Source organism: Alexandromys fortis, unplaced genomic scaffold, assembly GCF_014885135.2.
Source record: "Alexandromys fortis isolate MF-2015 unplaced genomic scaffold, M_Fortis_MF-2015_v1.1 scaffold_2_1_26212458, whole genome shotgun sequence".
NCBI classification, from domain to species: Eukaryota; Metazoa; Chordata; class Mammalia; order Rodentia; family Cricetidae; genus Alexandromys; species Alexandromys fortis.
In genome coordinates this window covers 9620381-9644448 of record NW_026067930.1, presented here as the reverse complement: position 1 = coordinate 9644448, position 24068 = coordinate 9620381, and the positions used below count along the sequence as shown (strand labels likewise).

At 44.4% G+C, this 24068-nt stretch overlaps 1 protein-coding gene across 1 annotated transcript in view; it reads right to left on the bottom strand.

Annotated features, from left to right (window-relative positions):
* Positions 1–24068, bottom strand: part of Kcnq3 (potassium voltage-gated channel subfamily Q member 3) — a 255998-nt gene that overhangs the window by 26877 nt on the left and 205053 nt on the right. Inside the window, exons 2-8 of the mRNA XM_050145093.1 lie at positions 10578–10668; positions 9663–9789; positions 8139–8311; positions 5197–5352; positions 4079–4189; positions 1949–2044; positions 516–610 (exon numbers count right to left, since the gene is read on the bottom strand). Of these exons, the coding sequence (XP_050001050.1) occupies positions 516–610; positions 1949–2044; positions 4079–4189; positions 5197–5352; positions 8139–8311; positions 9663–9789; positions 10578–10668 (849 nt within the window). The remainder of the gene's footprint in view (positions 1–515; positions 611–1948; positions 2045–4078; positions 4190–5196; positions 5353–8138; positions 8312–9662; positions 9790–10577; positions 10669–24068) is intronic.

The following is a 24068-nucleotide window of genomic DNA, read 5'->3' as shown; positions in this document are numbered from 1 at the left end:
TTTAGTTCAATTTTCCAACTGTGAGACCATGAAATACCATTAATAGGTTTCCAAAGGATCTTAGGTCACCTTTGCCCTTATTCCCTCTGTTGCAGTGGTCTGTGAGTGTATGCTATGGCCAGTGAAGGGATCATCACACTGTTGGATAGCTGATTGTGCTGGCTTCAATTTCCTCTGTCCCCTGACTCTGTTCATACAGCTATTTCCTAGTGCCATGCTGTTTACCTCCAGCTGTTCACTGGGGCATCTAGAAGGTTTTGAAAACTAGAGATGTCTGGTTTTACTTCTGAGGATTCAGACTTAATTAGGTCAAGTATGTCTGGATGTCAAGGTTTTGTTGTTTTGTTTGTTTGTTTCGAGATTTCCAATGATATTAATATGTGGTTCATATTAGGGACCATTCTGCATTGCCTTGGAAGATACTCTCTAGCAAACCATGAGACCATGATACCAAGAACAGACTGTGGTAGAGGAGGTCAGACATACTCTGAGTACTCAGACAAATGACTACTTGCCTGAAAAATGGGAAAGAGACAACTGATTCATAAAATCTCCAGGTTGCCACTAGATCAATCCTATTGGGGTTGGTAGCATAATATCTCCAGGCAGCCTGAGGAGGAGAGAAAAGGAAACAGAATGATGTGGGTACCACACGAAACATTCACACAGCAACCTATGCCATCTAAACAACTTTTAAGCTCTTGACTCCTAAGAGTTTGAATGTCCATCTAGTAAGGATTCAGAGAAGCAGAGGCTCTGAGGGTTTCTTTGTAAAAACAAAAACTTGACCATCTTAGAACTACAGTTGGTGCTGTGGTGAGCTGGGACACGGAGAGACGAATTGGAATAGAGAGAAGAGGGTAGAAAAATCCCTGAAAGGAATGCTGACTATTCTTCCCAGAGAGCTCCTTGAGAATGATCAGTCAAATATATAAGAAAATAAAGTCTTTGTACTATTTCTGAGTTTCAGAGAGCTTGGGAGGTGGCTCTCATAGACTAACCTCCTGGATGCCCTGATAGCCTGGGGTTTAAGGGCATAAAGGAATAAGCAGACTTTGAATCCTGAGATTGGCTTAGAGAGCAGACCATGTTGAATGCTACCTGCTGCGTCAGTTCCATAGACCCACAGAAGTACCTAATGCAATGGATACAAGCTCTGGGTGAGTGGCAATGCTCTCAGCACTCAGGAAGACATGGGGGATACACTAATTTCCTATTTATTAGGCCCCCTACTCCCAACAGCCCATGCAATCAAGATGCAGACTTCCCTTGATGTCTAATAGGGAGTAATTATTCCTGTTTTATTCCTCTATTATTCTTCCTCCAATCTATGGTTGGAGGAGTAATGGTGGTGGATGGAACCAAGTATCCAACATCTCCTGTGCAATGATTGTTGAGGAGTTGGGACAACCTGTGACATACTCAATAGCCTATATGCTTTTGGTCCACCCCCCCTCCCCGTCCTTCCATGACCTCATTGGCTCTGACAGACAGAAGTGGATCACAGTACTCCTTGTAGCTCACGGAGTACTGGATTGTTAGCTAACTATTTTCTGTGGGTCACTGGATCAATTCTAGGATGGGAAGAAGAAGGCTAAGGAAAGTCACAGGTCTAAGCCAAATTCTTCACTCCAAGATTATCGGGGGGTGGGGGTGTGAACAAGTGGTTTCACCCTTGAGTGCTTAGAGTACTTGAGTGTCTTAGAATTTGGGTGGAAATGGTAAGGCTTTCACTGCCAACACGCATAGACTGTGTAGTGATGATGACTGTAGCCAATCACAAAGGAGTAAATACAAACTGGTTCTTTCCAGTTATATGGTTTTGGACTTTCTTTTTCTTTCTCTGTCTCTGTCTTGCTCTCTGTCTCTCTGTCTCTGTCTCTCCCCCCCCCTCTCTCACACACACACATCCCTGGAACCATCCTAGTTCACTACCAGGCACACAGACCTGGATGAGTTCGGCAGCTGGCTTCCTTCTCTTCTCAAAGTGCTTCTGACGGTGCTGTTCCTGTACCTTGAGCGCCAGTCCTGAGCCAAGGATGCCCTGCAAGGAGACATCAAACCAGTGTCAGCTGCACCAGGTTCTCTCAGTATCCCAGTCTCATTTCTGGGGGAGCAGAGAATGTAGGGTTCAATGACACTCTGTGCTGTCATTTGAACTAAAATGTTCACCCACAAACTCATGTATTTGAAAACTTGGTCCTTAGCTGGTGGCCCTTTAGGAAGGTTGTGGAACCTAGAAGAGCCTTACTGGAGGAATTAAGTCAATAGAGGTGAGGTCCAGATGTTTTGTAGCCTGGCCACATGGCTTGTTCAGTCTGCTTTCTAACTGCTCATGTGATGTGACCAGTTCCTTCCCTTTTCTGCCACCACATCTTCCTTGCCACAGTAAAGTTTCAAAGTATCCCCTGAAACTGTAAGCAAAACAAACAAACAAACAAACAAACAAACAAAAAACCCAAAACAACTTCCCTTACATTGCTTTTCACCAGGGATTTCGTAACAACACAAGGGGTTTTGCACCTCCATTTAGTGCAATACTAGATGGAGGAGTAAAGGGAGAAAGCCTCTTTTCATTTCCTGGAGTAGAGAGTCTGGTTAAGTGAAACCAGCCTAAAGCCAAAAATGTCTGGCTTTCAATCTGATAGACAGAGTCCAGCTGTTCTCTGTCTTTCATAGGCCCGTTGGTTAAGAATACATACTTCACAATGATCTCAGGAAAAACCTAGATGATAAATAGGAATTGCTCCGGAAGGGATGCGACACAGAATATGATATGATAATTGAATTTTAAAATATTTTAGCTGTTTGAATTGTCCCTGGGGGGCATGTACTATAGGCAGAGTTTCCAAGAATTGAATCTGCTTTGATTTCTAGGTCAGATACCCATGTGGACTAAGTAGATAGACACATGCATTTAATATGAAAGAGAAATAGAGATGACACAGTACCCAGCCCATCCTGGGACAGTTTCAGAGATGAGAAAACAAGCTCAAGAAGATCATAGAAAAAGATGACTAGCAGAGGAAAACACGTGTAAGTTGGCTAATATAGGAGAAAGAAATTCTCCAGGAAAGGAGTGGGGGTGGAGGAGCAGCAGAGGGGTTGTGGTTTGAGAATGCTGTCTTCAAGCTGCATAACAACTAGGCAGGCTTTAGAACTGGCCTGGACTGGGGTTTCTGACTCCCCATCCCAGGAACGTTTGAAGTTTGAAAGGAAATTTATGCCCTGGCAATGCTGAAGCATGCATGGGCAGCCCGTATATGGCGGTTCTGTTGAATTTGTCCATATTGGATTTCATGGTCTAAGTTGATAAAGAGCAGGTCTCTTTCTCAAGAGGGCACCAGATCTTATTACGGATGGTTGGGAGCCACCATATGGTTGCTGGGAATTGAACTCAGGATCTCTGGAAGAGCAGGCAGTGCTCTTAGCCACTGAGCCATCTCTCCAGCTCCCCAGGAATGTCTATTAACCTTTCATTGAGCCTCAGTTTTTAACTCATACTATTGGAATGAAGACTAAATGAGATGATGCCCAGGAAACATTTGGCATGATTTGGGCACACGCTGATTCCAACGAGAGCCTTCTATTTTCACCCTCATTACACCATTTCAGGGGGATCTCTCTTGAGAGAAATGAAAATATTCAAAAATTTAAGGCAGCAAGTGTCAGGCCAAAGTAAGTATATTCAGATGTGCTTTGTGTAAGGTTTCGGCTATCAACAGATGAAGACAGAAGACCTTGGTCCCAAAGATATCAGTCTTCGAGAACAGACAGAGATGGAAATCTGCAAACACACATGGAGTCAGACTAGCAGGGATACTGACTCAGACTGGAGATAGCACTACTGGTTCCTGACCTTAGAAAACAAGGGGGCATTTGAAGGCACCACTCCAAGAGCAAGGCAGCAACACAAGCCACCATGGGGGAGGGGTGAGACATGCCATGCCTGAGGTAACAGCTGATGAAATGATAGGATGTGGAGCCAAGGATACAAAAGGGCGAAATCTGAGGCCGGGGATTTGAGCTGGGTCGAGGCAGTAAGGGGAACTTCCTGTCGCACACTAAGGGAACTTACTGCTGGAAGGGCAAAAAAGGAGACGCCGATTAAGGAAAAGGTGGCGGCAATCAGGCGTCCTTCCCAGGTTTTAGGCGTCTTGTCTCCGTAGCCGATGGTGGCCAGTGTGATCTGAAAAGGAGAAGAGGTTCAAACTGGGAGGTCCCAGGTTGGGGACATCAGTGACAGTGCATAGAGCTCTGCATCAGCCTCTGTGCTCTATCTCTTCTCCCTGTCTCTATCTCGTGTGTGTGTGTATGTGTGTGTGTGTGTGTGTGTGTCTGTGTGTATACAGTTGCTTCTCTATCACCTTGGGTTCTACATCTTTCGATTTAACCAACTATGCTTCAAAATATCTGCATAAAAAACAAATGATAGCATAATAAAAATAACGCAAATAAGAACTACAGCCCATCAACCATTTACACAGTATTTACATGGCGTTAGGCACGAAAAGTAATTTACAGACGATTCAAACACATAGGAAGATGTGTGTGGCTGGTATGGAAATGTTAACAATGTTTTCTGGGAGGGACGAGCATCTATATATTTTGACATTTTCAGAGAAGTGGAAGAAATTGAAATCAATTTCCTGTTACACCGAGGAATGACCGTATTTGTGAATGTATGGGTTTAATCACGGCCATGTTATGAGTTGTGTTTGTGAGTGTATTTGTGTATGTCATCATGTGTACATGGCTCTCTGTCCATTTCAGTGTGTGATTATGAGTAGTAGATTTCAGTGTGTGATTATGTATGAATCAAGACACAGTTCACTTCTATATGTGTCTTCAGGTCTGTGTGTAATGCATGTACATAATACTGTAGTCATTTGTGTCCCACGGCTTGGCTGATGACTGCCCATGACTAACGAGGCCAGGTCCCAGGAAATCATGCAAATAAACTCTTCTGAGCTCTAGTTTCTTCAAGCTCTACAGAAAACTGCTCTAGGTACCTTCATCATCAGTAGAAGTTTCCTGCCTCCTCTCTGTAGATTTGGAAGTGAAAGCGGTCCACCTTCGGATGCCAAAGGAAGCTGACTGAGTTTGCCCCTACTCCGCCTTTCACCTCGCCATGCATCTAGCAGTCAAGTTTCCAGGTAACCTCCCCGGGGCTGCCTTTCAATGAAAGTGACTCACCAGGCCCCACCACAGGGCATCTGCATAGGTCTCAAACTCCTCTTTCATTTCCTCTCCTTGTGCGTCCACCTCTGGCACATCCTTCTCCACCAGGTAGACAAGAAACGAAGACAGGATGAGTGTCAGGAAGCCGATGTACCAGGCAGTGATGAGTTCCTGGAACAGTGAGCAACAGAGGGAATCAGTAGGAAGCCCTCAGGGGGTAGCCTGAGCTAGGCAGTCTGGAACTGGACTGCGTGTGTACCAGCTTTCTTTTCTGAGCCTCATCTCTCAGCAGTGGAAAACAGGACCAAGATTACAAACATTTCCATCAGCGACTAGACTGCTGCAGGCCCTGGGAGAAGAGGAAGATTCTGTGGTAGGTGACCTGATGTCACAACTCAGAAGGCTTTATGGGAAGGTAAGTAACCAGAAGAAACTGGTTATTTCCACAGACAAGCTCAGAGTTGGTCGGCTGTCTTTATGTATTGCAATGCGCAGGGCAAAAGCTTACCTCCATGTATAGATTAGTGGCCAAGGGCAGCTAATGTGGTCCAGAAGACAAAGCCACAGACAGGGACATACTCCTGCCAAGTATGATGCCACTGTATGATCCAAGGGAGAACTATACTCTATTATCTATGGATAATATCCTAATTTTCAAAATTAAAAAAAAAAAAAAAACTAGACCAAAGGGGCCTGGAGTTATCCTGGATACCAATGGTGGAATTCAGAAAAAAAAAAAAACACTTAATATATTGAGTGATCTTATGTATTAGAATATATGAAAAGTAACACATAAGAGACATATGAGATCTGTGATTTCATGGGTGCTGTTACACAGTAAGCTGTAAACAAGACAAGTGATTAATAGGAAACACTAATGCAAGGAGAATAGAGAGGACAAAGACAAGCCAACCACTGGAGTTTCAAAAGCCCTGGATGGATGGAAATGATTCCTAGGGGTCTTTGATGCTTTAAGTGCCTCGATGCTCTCCCATCAAGGCTAGCATGGTAGAGTGGGTGAGGAGAAGTAACATCTGTGGGTAAGCAGTTTGTGTTCCTCCTGAAGCATCTCAGAGAGCTGTTGTTGGCAGAGCTGTCCTTCCCATGGCGGTCCACGGCCAGCCTGCTGCCTAGGTCATAGAGTCTCACTGACAGGGTTGCCTCTCTTATCACCTTGGCTCATATAGTCCCTGGTGACCACACTACCCTTGTCCCAAAGGCCCAATGAAGAGCTCCTACTCAGCTACACTTACCTGTAACCTACATTACAGTATTTTCCAGGACAGTTTTACTGCATCAGAGAGAGTGCTATGATCTGAATGGGAACTACCCTCCATGGGACACCTCCCTCCTGGCTGGTTGTGCTAATTTGGGAAGCTATGGAAACTTTAGGAGGCGGGACTTAGCTGGTAGAAATAGGTCACTTAGGTTGGGGCTTTGAAAGTCTTCCTTGGTTCCAGATGCCGGGGTCTTAACCTCTACTTCCTGCTGTGATGTGAGCAGCCTTCATCACACAGCCCCGCTGCCACAGCCTCAGGGGCTCTGCCAGACCTTTCCCACAATGGTGTCAAAACGCATCTTTCCTCCCTCTCTGTTTCTCTCAGGTGTTGTGTAAGATCGGTGTCAGGGTAACAGGGAGAGTTCAGTGGTGCCCCTCACAGCTTCAGTGGTTTTCAATCCGTCTGCTTTGCTAACGCTGTTAGGTTTCTCGGCTCACAGCCTTGGCTTTCCCACGGCATCCTATGCACACTGAACTCGTGTAAGTTCACACACGCAACGCAGGAGGTTCTCCTCTGAATGTCTGCCCTGAAGCAGATAGGAGAGCGGAAAGAGAGTTGCGTGTTCCTTCCCCAGGGGCTGGCTAAACACCTGCCTCTTGCTTTGCAGGCTACAGCAAGGAACCTTTGCCCTCCTGCAAGCTGGAAGACTCATTGGTGGATTCTTTAGAAACAGCTGCTTGATCACGTGCAGCACGCAGATCCACCAGCTGTGCTGGGTTAAGACGTGGTCTACTGGTTGACATTGGCAGTTAACGTGGGCTCTTCAAGGGAACCCTGACTTTATCTAATTTTTGCCTACAGCTCTGTGGCGGAGCCTGTTCCCCCACATGCCAAGGATTTTAGCACTTAGTCTTGGGATCAAGAGACCCGTGTCCAGTCAGTGTTGGGAAGCAAGGGAGCAAATCCTTTCCCGCTTTTTAAAAATGCTCTCTGTAGGATCTGTGAGGCCTTCCTTTCCTGGCTTGGTGACTCAGGGCTCAGTTTCCTGACACACGAGACCTAGTTAGCATATCTGATGCTAGAAGCAGGAACCAGCATTATCCATTAGGGTTGGTAGAGACCCTGCGGCATATGTGTCCTGGAAGTATCGTTTGGCCTGTCCTAACTATAGGATCAACTTGAAAAGTCTAACCCTAGCCACACGGGCTTCCATCTCTGTATTTCTGAGTGTCAGAGGAGTCAAGCACAGAACTTGGCCCAGAGTGCAAAGAACGAATTTTAAAAGACCCCAAAGTGACATGGCATTCAGATCAAAATTAGTCTGTGCAACTCCCAAACCTTCCCCTGCTGTCCATGTTACCTTGTGTGAGCTCTCTCTACCCTTTAAACCACAGGGAGGTACAGGCATTACCTCTGAGCTGTTGAATCCTTGGTGGTCATCCCCACTTCAGAAACTAGGAAACGGAAGGCCAGCGAGGGGTGATTGATTTCGCCAGTTATTTGCATATCGTGGAGTTGAGACCGAAGCCCAGGTCTGCCTGTGGTTTACATCTTCTCTGGACCACACCCACATAAACTTCTCCTCCCACTTCCTCCTTTTTCTCCTTGTTGTTATCATTACTATGGTCAGTGTTGGGTGCATGACTACCCTCAGGGACACTATAGGAAGAGGTGACATAGAAAAGTACAGGTAGGAGAGAAGCCTGCGTCATATCGTAGCTTCTCCGGCACACTTACTTTGCTGTGGGCGCAGATAGCTGAGCCTAGGAGCTTCCAGGTGCCGCCCCTCCTGTCCATCCGCAGCATGCGCAGGATCTGCAGGAAGCGCAGGCTTCGCAGGGAGGTGGCCAGGACATTGCCCTGGTTTCCCACGGCAACCACTGGCACAGAGGCAATCAGCACGAAGATGTCTGGGAAAGAAGACAGACCGTGGTAGAAAACAGGGAGGAGGCCACGCGTAGGAAAGACACCATCCCACGCACTCGCTGTGGAGGGGCGGCTGAACACGTGTCAAGCAGGGACTGACCTAAGCGGTTGTGTTGAATTTGACACCAATCACCAGTCATGGATTTTGCTGTGAGTGATGAGAAACAGAAACTCCGAGCACAAATGACATCCCAGGAGTTAAGCAAAGACCCCCATTAGACTTCAGCTCTGGTTCTAGACTCAGAGGTACAGTTTCTCAAAGTCCCTTGTGTGGCACCTGGCACTTGACATCAGATGAGTTGTGGAGGAGAGGGAATTGGGGGTTGCTTGGGATAAAGAAGAAAAGCCAGATTTCAGGTGGGTTTTTTTTTTTTTTTTTTTTTTTTGAGTAAGCAGGACATGAGATGGGAACTTGGCTGTGATTTATTGAGTGATTAGTGAAGGGGAACCGGATTCTTCCAGAACTGTTATATTGGGGTGGTATGGTGGTTTGAATGAGAATGGACCCTCACATGGTCATATATTTGATTGCTTGGCCCCAGTTAGAGGAACTGTTTGGGAAGGGTTAGGAAGTGTGGTCAGAGAAGCTGTGGCCTTGTTGGAGGGGGTGTGCTACTGGGGGAAGGGGGCTTTGAGGTTTCCAAAGCCCACACAAGCGAGGCCCAATTGCGCGCTCGCTCTCTCTCTCTCTCTCTCTCTCTCTCTCTCTCTCTCTCTCTCTGACAGCTACCTACATATCAGGATGTAAGCTCTTAGCTACTGCTCCAGCACCACGCACAACACAGTGCTCCAGACCACAGTGGTTATGGACCAACCTTCGGAAACAATAAGCCAGCCCTAGCTAAATGCTTTCTTTAGCAAGTTGCCTTGGTCATAGTGTTTCATCACAGTGATAGAATGGCCACTAAGACTGGTGGAATCTGCGGCTCACCAATTATGAGACTGGAAGGACTCAGTTTTGTGAACTTTGGGGTCTATCTCTATAAGACAGGTAAAATGTGGTTGGAGAGAAGGACACTCTCAATTATCAATGCTGTGGTACTTCCTATCCCTGATGGCCTGGAAGACACTGGTGATTAGAGCTATAGAAAGTGACTGAGTGTGTTACTAGTCTAGGTACTGGGAACACAAACTACCTGGGGCTCTGTGGCTTCCTTACAACCCAAACGCTAGTAACCCCAGTCCCCAACCACTGAGATTCACTACTCTTATCACATCTCAAGGAACAGTCCCAGGAGATGGAGTACCAACACCATCTGCATTCATACAACTTCCTTAAAGAAACAGTGCAGGAAAGGACTGAGGCCACCACCAGACTCCATTGTCAAGGCTTACCCAACATGCACAGGGGCTTCCTGGCAAACTTCAGTCGTCCGCGCCAGCCTTTGTATCGACAGCAACATCCTGCGGCCCAGATCCTCAAAGCAAACTCGGCTCCAAAGATGAAAATAGCAAATGTTTCCTGCACAAAAGAGCATATGGAGTGGGGTTACCCAGTACCCAGTGTCAGGACTACTGGGATCAGAGGAACTGGGGTTACCCAGTACCCAGTGTCAGGACTTCTGGGATCAGAGGACCTGGGTTTCTGCTGCTGCTGCTCTGGTGGTGAATGTGTTGGGGCCAGAGAAGGGAGAAGGACAGGTGGGCCACCTCCATCCAGTCTTCTTCTCGGCCTTTTTTACTATCCATGCCGAGCTAACCCGTGTCTGTTTCTTTTCCGAAGATTCCATCCCAACCAATTATTTTGAAAGTCTCTTGAATTTATTAAAAATCCCGAAGGGGTAAGGTCAAACACAATCTGCTAATCTCCTCCAGGATGCTCAGATACTGGCATGACCAGCCGGCCAATGTTGCTCACCTTAGCTTTGGGGTCAGTCATCACCTCGAGAGTTTCTTAGTATTATCCTTAGTGTTTACATTTTGAGAAATTAAAGAGGGCTCAGGGTTCAGGATGGAGTATGACTTTAGGTGAACTTTTGGAGGGCCATAAAGCTATATCTTATCATTTGATACATGATGGTTTTGGCTTGGACTTGTATGTCCACCCCTTGTCTCTGTCAAGAACGGCGAATCATCATGAGGAAGGCTACGCCTACTTTACACCTGGCCAGGCAAGGGAACCATTGCTTTTTCTTGGACCTAAACTTGGATAGAGATAGTAGGATACTAGTTTCCAGAGGCTGATTCCCTACAGCTGAAAGTGACTTAAGCTTCCATCCCCAAGGACAATGCCAATGGCCCAGAGTTTACCAGCAGCAAAAGCCAGTCTCCAGACACAGTCTCGTACTCCTTGAAGGTGGTGAGCACGGCCAGAATCAAGCACCCCAGGACAATCAGGAACCTAGAGGGAAGGAAGAAAGAAGAAAAGAGCTTTAGTCCCGGCTGGTCCAGCAGGTCATGGCAAAAAATGCCAGCGAGTACACGGGGCAGTGCCACACGCTTTACAGGTTACTGCGTTTATTTCCCAAATCACCCCTGGAGGTGGATAAGGCTGAAAGAGGTTAAGCAAGGTGCACATTGTTACTTAATCATCTACTTGAGGGAATCAGCTACTTGGCTTTTGATTTTTGGTGTCTTGGAACATACTTTCTGATCAATATACTTGATGATCTGCCAAGCTATATCTCCATCTCCAACCTTGCCTAGACATTTAACCACAATCACCAGCCCCTTGAGTGTGTTAAGCCTTTTATTCGAAACGACCAACTCCAAAAATCTATCCACTTTGTGCCCCAAATCCTCTTCTCAGGGGATAATGGGGGTGGTGGTGGTAGTGATATTGAGGATGTCAACACCATCACCCCTCACTACATTTGGTCAGCGTCTGCCTCCTGCTATTACACTCTTGCCAGTTCGTCGTCCTTAAAGTGATGCTTAAGGCCAATATGGCCATTCTCCCTCTGCAGGATATTCAAGACCAGCATGGTGTAAAACGTTAAATGCTTGGCCCTACAGCACAAAACACCAACCCAGCTCTGTGAGATTTGCCTTTAGTTGGGACTGAACAAGGAAGTGTATTCTGAGGCTGGGTTGGTGCACAGAGATGAACTTGGTGGTCCAGAGCTGAATTCATGCGACAGAAGTAGAAGCCTTTCCTCAGGCTGTAGCCTTCCTCCTCTGTCTCTCATCGGGTGTGCACACAAACCTGGGGATGACTCCACAAGACACACGTGGGTATTCCCAGTGACTCCGTCCCTCGAATGATTGCCTCGTTTGAGCACAAGCAGACCCCAAGACTCATTCCTTCTTTGCTTGCTTTGTTATTGTCATGCCTGTGACTGTGTCACACTGCATGGGCCCCATCTACTCAGACTAAAGCTAGACCACCCTTTGCTGGCGTTGTAAAGGGTCTGTGAGGGTTACAAGTGGCAAAGTGCTGCCGTGGCTCATGGGATCTGACCTCTGCTCCCAGTTCCTGATAACATGAAAGTAGGACTTGCCCTACAGCACCAAGAATTGGTCATCAATCATCCAGAATCCCCAACTGATGCTCTGTGAAGCCTCAGCACAGGGCCGAATTAGACCACTGATGCTCAGAAACTGTGAGCTACAGAGAGAAATGGTGTCATTACGATCCACCAAGATAGCGGCAATTTGTGAGACAGAGTGATAGAAAATTCAGTGTGGGATAGGAATCTGCCAAGTGCATCTAACTTTCAAAGTTGGATGACCATGTGGTCTGGGTTGCTTGGACTGTCAAACTCCACTCCTGGGCAGCAGAGAATGTACCAGCTCCTGTCTGTACCCAGTGACGGCCTCAGGGCTCAGCGCTCTAAGTAACCCACAGTCGCTTAAAGAAGGCATCAAAGTGACTTCAGTAATTCCTTGTTGCTGGCATCAAAGATACAGAACACAGACACACACTTTTTTCACACAAACATGAGCACATAAATGCACACACACACAGGTACAGGCACACATGTACACACACATACAGGTTATTGGATTGGTAGAATACTCATCTAGCATATATCAACTTCTGGTTTCAATCCTTAGTAATACACACATGTGTACACACACACACACGATATCTACATATAACAGCGTCCCTTTATCTGTGGTTACTTTTTGTGGTTTTAGTCATTCATTGTTAGCCTAGTCTGAAATTACTAAATGCCAACTCCAGAAATCAGCCATGGATGGATACTAAATTATTTCATTACAATTTATTACTGTAAGTGTTCTACTTTATGTTGGTTATTGCCATTAATCTTCTACTGTGCTTACTTTGTAAATGAACCATTATCATTGGCAAGCAGTATATATAGAAAAATATAGTACGAATAGTTTGGTTTTATCTTCCATTTGGGCATTCACCGGGCATCCTTGTGCATACCAACTATGGACAGTGGAGGCATCTGATTCTACATCTGTGGACAGAGTCAGTTCAACAGGGGCAGTGGTCAGGGGTTGATGTCCTGGCTGGCAATACCAGAGGGCTGAGGAGTTGACAAGAGGCTCCTGAAAGAGAATCCTCCTGCAGGGTGATGGGGAAGAGTAAGAGGACCACACTGATGATCTTGTTGCTAGGGAAACACTGAAAACCGACGTTAGAAAGCTCTGGGGTGGCCTTGGGCCCGAGAAGATATGCTTCATGTGGATCTGATGCACTTGAGGTCCAAGCGAAATTCCACATTTTGTCAATAAAAATCTACGTTCAGAGTTTGTGAGAGAGTATGATATCTTGGACAGTCAGGGAGAGGAGGTAGGGTATCCAGCTTTAACTCACACCACTCAGTCTCAATCTAGTTCTTAACAGCCCATAGCATGCAGAACCTGGTCTCTGCCAGCAGGGGGCAGCCAATCACCACAAACTGTTTATGCACATCCTTCCTCACCAATGTTATTGGGGTCTACTTTCGAAAACTGGAGAAAGTCCAGTAATTTATGAAATGGAAATCATCTAGGAAGCCCTTCTAACCCTGAGGAGAGGAGACTTTTTTTTTCATCTTCTTGAAAATTTCAAAATGTCTTTAAAAGAACTCGATTTCAGCAGTCAGTCTGTATGACAGAGGCCAGATGGATCTGGGCAACAACAGTCCTGCCCTCCACTTTCCTTTCTGTCTTGTGCACTCTGGGTGCCTCACTGAGCCCTCTTCTCCTTCCCTCCTTTGCCCTTTGTCAATTTGGGCTCCCTTTCCATAGCCCTGACTGCCCCTCCCCTTCCCTCTCACTATCCCTCTCATCCCAATGTCTCTTCCGCCACTTTCTCTCTTCCCTCCCACCTTCCACTCTGTGATCACATCCTCTCCCTCCCCTCTGGTCTTCAGGCTCAGAAGGAGAGATTTTGACAGAGTTCCCCATGGAGGTCCCCCAGGGTCTTTCTGTCTACAGTACTAGGCTGTGATTGAGAGCAATGCTGGTCAGTGTCAAGGCGATGCTCATGCCCACTGTCTCGTCCATGTGTCTCCCTCACTACTCTTTTCTCATCCTCTATTATCCTTCAGCCAAGGTGGAGCTGGAGGAGTCGGGTAGAGGCACAGAACCATTCTAAACTGTATGGCCCCAGTGATCAGTATAAGGCCCAGTGCGTCCTGTCTAGGTCCACTCAGTACCAGACCTCCTCCAGGCAGCACACAGGAGGACACAGGCCACTTCTCAGACATGGAGGTGAAGGAAGACTTGCCATGACTCTGAGCTAAAGAGGTGAAAAATGTCCAGATTTATGTCGCCATCCCTATGTAGTATTCTTTATTGAAGCTCAGATCAGTCATCTCCTCTATCATGATGTCCCTCCTTTCCTCAACAAACTATTGGATGATCATTTATTATGCACCAGGAGTTGAGAGTAGGCCGTACTTGTCTCTCAAGAGCTTACATTTTATTTCTTGCTTTCCAAACAGTAGTGTCTGTGTGTAAGGGGAACCTTCTGATTTTTCACAAAGGATTCTGTTTTTAATCAGTATCTCATGCATTCTCTGACATGGTCTGACCACTCTAGGTTCTGGGCATCCAATGCACATCTTAGACTGTTCTAATAAAGTGAGAACCCTATGATTTGTTTTTGGGAGCAAAGCTCATGGCACAAGGCAATAGTTAAAGAAACTCTCTGTCTTAGTTCTCTTTCAAGCTCTGCTGTCTACCCTCTCTATAAGCGTTGGGAAGCTTTTTTCTCCATGTCTGTGTGGCTACATCTGCATAGTATGTAATTAAGGAGAATCATACAAGAGGTCTTTCTGGGCTGTTATTTTATTTTATTCTTTGGATCAGGCTGGAAGAATCTGAGTTCAGATATCAGCTGTGCTACATTAGAAATGGTAATGACACAGGCCCCAATTCAGCACGGCTGTGAGAAGTCAAGGAGAGAATGCTCTTGGGCCACATAGGGTCATGCTTGGCACATCGTGTAGCTGACGTGTGCTAGCTTCAGCAGGAGTGAATTCTAGCTTGCATGGGTTCATGCTAGTAACTGGTTGCCACATGGCTGACAGACTCACTTGCTAGCTCATCATGACTCCAAACTACTTATTTAAAATTAGAAAATCTACTCGAAGTTAGAAGAAGTGCCAGGAAGATTGTATTTCAGTTCCATCACACACTGCCTTATCCACACCAGTCAGAATCACACTCTTGCTCTTTCTAAGGAGCTTTCTGGATTCATCCAACCTCCCAATAGGCATGCTATCTTTTTGGATGGTGGAGACTTCTGCCTGGCGATAAGCTTTCTTCAGACCAGGCAGCTCTCTGTCTTCCTCTGCATTAACAACGCCAGCTGAAATATATACCAATTTCATTAGCATGACACCAAAAAACGTCTTTTGACCCAGCTCACAGTTGACACCTCCATGTGAAGTCAGGGTTGTCCTGGCTCTGGCACATCACATTGTTACTCCCTGAGGGGCAGTGATAGGTGCCCTTAGCTAGGTACTTCCAGCTCCCCACTGTCCCCACTGCATTGCTTACAGAATACAACATTTCATATCAACAAAACAATTTCATTTGGCCCCCAACTTTGCACTCCAGGCTACCAGATGCCACAGAGATATTCAGGGTTACATTTTAAGGATCTTCTGCAGACTGCAAGCACCTGCTATGTTTCCCTGAAAACAAAGGAGACGATTAAAGGCTGTGCAGCAGAGCTGTAGCAAGTAGACCCTAAGATGGCCCTCAGAACAGATCCAGCCTAATGACACCCTTGGGGAATTCCCACTGCTTAAAAGAGGCTAGAACTTGTTTCTAGTGTGTAGGATATGGTAAGGAGATAGGATGCTATTTTTTGTGACTAGGTTACTACGGACTGAGAATTTCATCTTGCTGTAGACTTTGCTTTCATGAAGCAAGCTTTTGTGTTTGAGATACCTACATGGTATTGAAATAAAAATGCCAGTCACCTAACAGTCAGAAAATAATGAACCCTTCCAGGAACTGGCTTCTTCAAACAGTCACTAAGGGGGTTTTGCTAGAGAGAGCTTTCTTTAGCTGAGTCTCCACAGGCTGATGACATGATTCTGGGAACCGTATTTGAACTCGTGAAACAGAGGGAGGGAGGGACAGAGGGAGGAAGAGGAGGCAGGAGGGAGGGAGGAAGTGAGGGAGAGAGGAGGGAATTAGGGAAGGAGAAGAAGAGGAAGAGGAGGAACAAAAGGAGGAGGAAGAATGAGAGAGAAGAGAGCTTATTTCTCATGTGTGATACTGTGCTTTGGGGGAAGTTGCTATACCACAAAAGACAGAAGTATTGGGTTATTAGGGGATAGATCTTGGCCCAGCAACCAGAAGACTTTGAATAGATTGTAATTTCCTGAAATCTCACTTCCTTATCCATAAAACAGGAGTAGCAAACAAAGGGATCTCTGCTGTCTGAATACCAAACTCTTGGCATGTGGGAGAGCTCACACTGCATAAAGGCTTCTCATAACTTAAAGGTACTTTCCTAATAGGAGCTCAGGCTAGTGTGACTGACAGTTGTCATGGGAGTGACACGGCTTTGCATATCAGCATCTGCTACTTAAACAGACTCATTGAGTAGCTCAGTCAAAGCCACTGGAATAGTAAAAAGGCAGGATTGTATGGTGGTTGGTAGAAATTATGAGAGAGCTGATGATGGATTTATTGATTGAAAGAGGACCACTATACACATCCCAGGTTGGCCTTAAACTCACAATCCTACCCGAGTGAGGTAATTTTGGACCTTTGTGATATCACAACTGGCTGAGGGAGATTTGAAATACAATACAATTAGCAAAGGATGTTCTTGAGTGGAAAAACTGAAGACAAACCAACTGGTCCTTGAAAGGGCTCAAACCTCACACAGTCCCTTGTAGCAGCTCCTCTTTCTAACTCTACAACCAAAACACCGAGAGAGTCATTGAAAGGTGAGGAATCGTTGATTTTAGTATGAAGTTTCAGAAGGTTGGGTCATGGCTGTTTGACCTTATGCACTTGGGCAGAGCATCATGCAAGTGTGTCCTAGAGAAGATCTGTTTACCACAGGGTAGCAGAGAAGTGAAGAAGGAACACGGGATGGGCCAAAGACAAGAGGCAGACTCAGTGACCTAATTTCTTCAACTAGACCCCACCTCTTACATTATACCACTATCAAATAATGCTACCATATTATGCATCCATTAAGGGATTAGTTCCCTCTGGATGAGAGCCTCCTCGTGTAATTTTCTCTGGTGATGCCCCTATGAAGGCGTTTAGAGAAACACTCCTCGCCTAGACGTGTGCTGCTCCACTAGGCTCTCTACATTTCTTAAGCTTATCAACTTAACAATTAAAATTAACCATTGCGATCCCTCCCTCCTCTCAGAGGATTGGAAAAATAAAACTTGAAGTCATATGGCTTTGGCCTTTCACAGTGGTGTCGCTGCTGGTAGTGTGCCTATTCCCCAGAAGATAGCCCACACCTGGCACACGGTCAGCACTAATTGGACTCCATGTTAATTAACAATAATAATAGGAGAAGATGAAATGAACCTGGAAAGGGGTGGGCTGTGGGTTCTGAGGGAATCAGTATGAGCTAGTAGGAGGTAGATATGAACAAAATACATTGCATATTATGCACGGAGTTGTCAAAGAACAAATAAAAGCAGCATTTAAAAAATAATCCCCTTAAATATACTTCCAGTTAACACTAAATTCAGCACCTGCCCATTTCAAAAGATAGAACACAAATACAATTCTAATCCATATTTCAACTCTGAGAAGCAGAAGATGATTTTACATTGCAATCACATATTTTTAAGATAAAATACTTATGAGACATTTCACCTATTTTGCTTCGTGTGAATTTCCAGTTCCCTTGTGCAATCATTCCCTTGAAGGAGAGTTCACCAGAGCCCTGGGGCAAGGACTAATCTTTACTCTCCCCTCACTGGACAGTCAGGGCACTAAATGGTAATAACTCAAAAGTGTCAACATGTCAAAGTGCCTAGTATTTGGCACTAATAGAACAGGGCACTAATCAAATACTAGTTTCTTTTTTTCTTGCACTCATAAGAGGTATTCCAAACATTGATTTAACAGTATATAAAATACTGTTGTCATTTAAAACTTCTGTGCTTTTGGAAAGGGGAAGAAATGGTGCATACATAACAAGTCCTGGCTAATCCTAACTCTACATTCACGTGAGTGTCCTATGCACAGAAATATAAACTAGAGCAGATTTTGACCATCTGAATTCATGGGTGGCAAACGATGCTCCTCATACCAGATCTAGCCTGCTGTCTTGTTTCTCTACATAAAGTTTTATTGGGTCACAGCCATGCTCATCTGTTAATGCACAGCAGCAGAACTGGGTAGCTGCAATGGAGACCTTCTGGCCCACGATGCTGAAAATATTTATCATTCCAGTTCTCCAAGTGAATATAGCAGCCAGTGAATAGAATCATCTCAGGCAATTTACATGTCTGATGATAGACAGAAAAAAAAGATAAAAATGAGAATCTTAATCCTAAAACATCCTTGCTAACCACGGGGCAGTTTAACAAAAATTGGCTACATGGATAAAACAGGCATATTGACGTTCTGTGAGGGACTAATTGAAGAAATGAATATGAATGGTGGACAAAGACTAAGTCAGGGTCTGCATGTTGTATCTGACACTAGAAACATCTGTTCAAACATCATGGTATGTCACCATTTTGAATTATTTGTTCTTCTTCATGTCTCCTTTTCCCACTTCCTCCTCCTTCTCTATCCCCTCCCCTTCCTCCTTCTTCCCCTTCCCAATTTCTCTCCTCCTTCTCTTCCCTCTCCTCCTCCTTCTGTGGGACTGGAATTGAACCCAGAGTATCCTTAGCCTTAGGCAATTGCTCTACCACCAAGCAGCTTTCCCTCACACAAGGGAACTGGATGGGCTAGGGAGCAAGGATGCTGGAGATCACTCAGAAGCCTTGAATGATTCAAGGGTGATATGCTGGCGGCTTGACAACAGCATTAGGTATCTTAAGTGGGAGCTGTATGTCATTGCATGAGAATGGTAGGAACTGGAAGGTACAAAAGTCCTTTGTCAGATACATATTTTTCTCGTCTTCACATCTCTAGGAGGAGAGTTAGCCCAAATAACCAACAGAGCTTAACCAGAAGTTTCTCCTTTGTAGTTATAATGCCTTACAGTTGACAGTGTGTGAAAGATGCTGACATATAGGTTAGTGTCATTTGGGAGTTCTCCAAAGGTGATGTCTCAATGCACTGACTGAAAACAACTACTACCAGCATCTGATAATTTATATGTTCTCCAGACACTGTTTTATTGTAATGATAAAGATAATAATTCTATTCATCATAATGATTGTTAAAACGTGCCAAGCACTAACTTAATATCTTAAGTTATCCCCCAATTTAAGGTACATTCATTTTCATAACAATTCTTGGAGGTCCTCAAAAGAAATGTGAGGGGTTGGAGGAGCAGAGAAATTAAGGTATCTAGCCAAAGTTACACAACAACCATTAATGAGGTCAGAATTTAATCTCAGTTCCTGTCTGCCTTCAAGTTTATGCTCCCAATTATAAATAATTTGTAAGTGGGCATGCCTTTGTCAGCAAACTGGAAGGAAAGTGGAACTTCCTGAGTGTCTACTGCTTGGTATTACAGATTTTACAGCCATTAACTCCAAATATACTTACACGGCAGCACTTCAAGATGAAGATTCAGAAGCCAGTGGGGGGCTGGCCATGAGACTCTGGCATGGGCAATGCAACTCTGAGTCCCTAGTCTTTCCATGATGGAAATTCCCCAGAACGTTTGGCGGGTCATGAAGAAATTTGCCTTAATGCTCAAGATGGTACACAGTTAGTGCCATCCAGACACAAGCCTAGGGCAACAGTGCTGCTTTATTTTAAAATTATTAATGAGGAGACAAAACACTCAAGAAGTGACTTGGGCCTGAATCCCAGCTACTTGAGAGGTTGAAGCTGGAGGATCCCAAATCCAAAGTCTGACCAACTACAGAGATAGCTCAAGGGAGCCTGAGGGACTTAGGAAGGTTCTGTCTAAAAACGAAAGGCTAAAAGATATAAAATGGGAGATGCATGTTGGCGTGGATGGAAGAGTTGGATGAAGAAAATGGGAATAGTAGACATGATTATATTTCATTTCATAAAAGTATAAAATTAAAATTCCCTTCAAATTAAAGGGAAAATTTATAAAAGACAATCCATGAGGTTAGATAAAAAAAAAAACCCTCAACTCACTGTCATCAAGATCAGAGGTTACAAGATATTTCATAGGAGACATTGTACCATTGAGATAGAGAGGGGCTGTGGAGTGCCTAGTAAGAGAGAAGCAATAGATGCATGTCTTCTTTGCAAGTGTCTGTGAGACATAATAAGGTGTCAAAAACAAAGACATTAAGACATCACTTAAAAATCTGTAGCCAAACAGCAAATTTTAGTTAACTCTGAAAACAAAACATTCTTTGCTTCATGCTGGACAGTATTTCTGGAGGTCAAGATCTCTTTCCTGTTAGAGTGATGTCAATTTCAAAGAAAATGGCTCATTCAACACCGTATAGCACCTACTATGGACATTTAGGCAGCATTATATACATACAAGTCAGGAAAAAGGAAGTGGCACACCCTATAAGGAAAACAGTAGACTCATAGAGTCTGCTTTTGACCTTGCTTTTCTGCCTCAAGTCAGTGTGAAACAGAATGGGCTATTTGATTTCTCTTAGCCTCATTGCCTTAGTTTCAAAGAGGCAATAGCGCTCTCTGTCTATTCTATGAGACCACGGTAGAGATCGATGATTGAGGATGTGAAGCCCCTGGTAGATGCTGTGGTAAAAAAAAAAAAAAAAAAAAAAAAAAAAAAGATATTAAGAACATGGTTGAACGGCAGTATCAGCATGACTTCAGGCAATGGACACAGTGCTGTATCCTGGAAGATCATAGCAGAGGCCATACAGGTTGGCTACATCTATAAGTATCCAGGGGTAAAAGTCACCCCTGGGTCCTGAAGGGGTCTGCTGCTCTTCCCTGGGTCTACGAAAGAGGTTTTAGAGTATGAGAAGGTAGTACAGGAAGCAGGAAGTAAGCAGGTGTTTTGCCTCTCCTGTAATGGAGTATCTAAAATAGAAAGAGGGCAGGTGCCTAACAAGTTGAGAGGAGGTTCAGCTTTTTCTCTCTAGCTCTGTTTCACGTCATCGCACAGAGCAGGATCTCCCAAGAGGTAGGCTTTGCAGCGTCTCATCTAGAGCACCTGCTCTGGGTTGCTCTGGTTCTGATGCCTCCTAGCCCTCTGTGTAGGCGTCAGCAACCTCTTCCCACTCTTCCCACTGCGGGCCAAAAGAATTCTGACTACTGACAAATTCCTAGTTACTGTGCTAGTCTACTACAACTTAATCCTCTGCATGTCTAAGTTTTTGGATTTAAACACTCAATGTATGAAAGACATTGGAAAGAAAAAAAATAGAAGCAAAAATCTGAGAATCATCAGATTGAAACCTAAACCCAATAAATCAACTACTTTCATTTTCCTCTGTCCTTTTCCAGCTCAAGGACAGAATCATACATAATTTTAACAAATCTGTATTGTCACAACATTGTACTTGGCATTTTGTCTTATGAAAGAATAAACATTCTTCTGCTTGACTATAAAATATTCAGAACAATCATGTTTAATGAAAGAGCCGCATTTTGTGACATCAGAGCCCTAAATATGCATAACCATCGCCTCATTGCCAGATACTGAGGCAGCATCCATCTCTGTGCTCAGATGACTACCGAAATGGAAAATGTCTGTGCATCTAGATCGTCTTTGTTAAAGGCCAAGTCTTTATGAGAACGCCCTGCAATGTCTCTCTGAACTTAAGGTCCTAGAAAAACAGCTATTCCTAGGTTATGGTCCCCCAAGGCTAAATGACAGATTAAGACTGTGATTATGGTGAACTGGAATGTTGCAGATCTAGAGCTGAATTATCTTGGGCTGTCTTCAGTCCCCTTAAGAGTCATTTATCACCCACTACTGTGACTGACCTAATATTTTTGTTCCTATCAGATAAACCTCACTTGAATGTACTAGCTCAACACTAACTCCCACCAGCTCCAAAGCTAAGAAAGCCATTAGATATCACCTGGAACCTAAAGCTTAGATTTCTCTGCTTTGCTTTGACTCGCTTACCTGACACGTACTTTTACAATGCCTTGATTTATGAATTTCTCTTATTTTGTATCTCTAAAAACATCCTGAACCCTGTCCCAAGTTGGCACATGTATTTGAAAAAAAAAAAAACCTGAGTATGTTTTCTTATCTGTGACTATACATCTTAAAATAAATATACATAATGAACCATCTCTTACTCTCTTTGAGGTGAGAGTTAGGTTTTATGCTGACATCTTTAAACATTTGTGATGGCTAACCTAGATGATTAACTTGACATGATCTAAAGTCACCTGGGGGATAAGCCTACGAAAATGCCTGTGATCAGCTTGACTGGGGTGTGGGAGCCTACAGAAGTGAGTGTGTTCCACCTTGACCAATGGTCAGAGAATTAATGCCAATTCCTGCTCCTTTGAGGATATGACAAGTAATTTGACCCAGGGAGGGGCTGCCTACAGGAGGCTTGGTCTAAGGTGTCCTGCCTAAACAACAGAATACTTAACTCAGGATATAGTTGTTTGATGCTTCAGATATTGAAGCAGGTGATTGCTCTGTTCATTGTATCATATTAAAGCAGTCTTTTGCCTTCTCCTTTATTCGATTAGGGTATATAAACATATAGAAAATAAACATGGACAAGTTCAATATTCACTGGATTGCGCTCCCAGTTCTATTGTGTTCCATCTCTGTTACTTTTCTTCTTCATATCTTTGTCCTGTCTAATTTTTCTAATCCTCACGCCTCTACCCTGGAACGTGCTAACCCCATTGAGGCTGGACCCCATCACTGAGGTGGCAAGACTTACCTAGCACGTAGGCAGCACCACTGTACAGTCTGTGATCGCAGACTGCATGACAAGGAGAAACTGAGCTGAACTGAGCTATCCTCTCCCTCTGCTTCCTGACCATGTATGATGGGATGAGATATGACCAGCTGTCTCCTGCTGCTGTGACTCCGCCACATTTTGGATTCTACTCTCGAACTACGAAACAAAATAAAACCCTTCCTTCCTCCAGTTATTCTTGATGGAGGAATAAGACACATAACTAATATGACACACAGATTCTTCATGTATTTTGCCAGACTGCTCATCTAAAGTATTGCCCAACTTTCCATTGTTCGTGAGAATAAATAAGGAAGCTGTTTTCTCCTCAGTTCCATCAGGATTGGCTGTTCACACTATTAAATATCTTACTGGGTTAGTAAATATAAAATGGCACCTGAAATTTGCATTTTAATCAGAAAGAAAAAAAATGTCTCCCACCAAAGGACTAAAGAGTTCTTAAGAATCATCCTCTACGGAACAGAGGTTCCAGAAGAAAGGGGAGCAGGACTTCTCAGAAGTTCTGAAGTTATCTAATGTAAGCCATTGCTTTCTCTACCTGTATAGCAACCAACGTAGGCTCCAGTCTTTCCAACAATGCTGGTTAAAGAAAGTGGGTGAAACGCTGGCATGTACCCGGCATGGTACTTTTCTTATGCAGATCTTATTTAAGGGAGAGATTCTGGGCATTTTACCTGGTGGCTCTATTCTGACTCTGTGATTCCCTCTGCTATGTAAGAAACAAGCACAACTCACAGCTTAAAACTACCCAGCCACCATCAACTCACGTCTGTGTGAAGCAGGCAAGTCTGGGTGACTCTACGTGGTTTGGGCCATGCACATCATGCTTCTAACAAAGCACTGGGCAGCCTGAGACTCTCACCTGTACATACAATGCATACACTTGCCTGTCTGAACAATGAACCTAGCAACCAACATGCTAGCAACCTAGGAACCCTTATCTGAACTGAACCACATGCATACTCCACTCTGAATACAGATTAACTCTCTCTTCCACTTAATGGCCAGCAAATTTAAATTCTCCTCAAGCATACTCTGCTTACAAGAATAGGAAGGCAGATCCAGCAGGTACATGTGCAAATAAGACAAGCAATGTCCTGAAAGTGAATTATTAGGAAAAACTTCATTTTACCATCCCATGTCCACACATGATTGGGCATAAACATGATTAACATCTGATGCATTGTGGGTGGGGACATGTATAAAAGAGAAATGGATTTTAAATCTTAATCTGTCAATCAGAATACAAAGTTACCTAAACTCTGCCCCTTCGTAACTCTGCATAAAGGCTAGATCTTCCCTTTAGTAATCAGAAGCCCTTTCCTTTGAACTCCCCTAAAAGAAGCCCCAGATAATA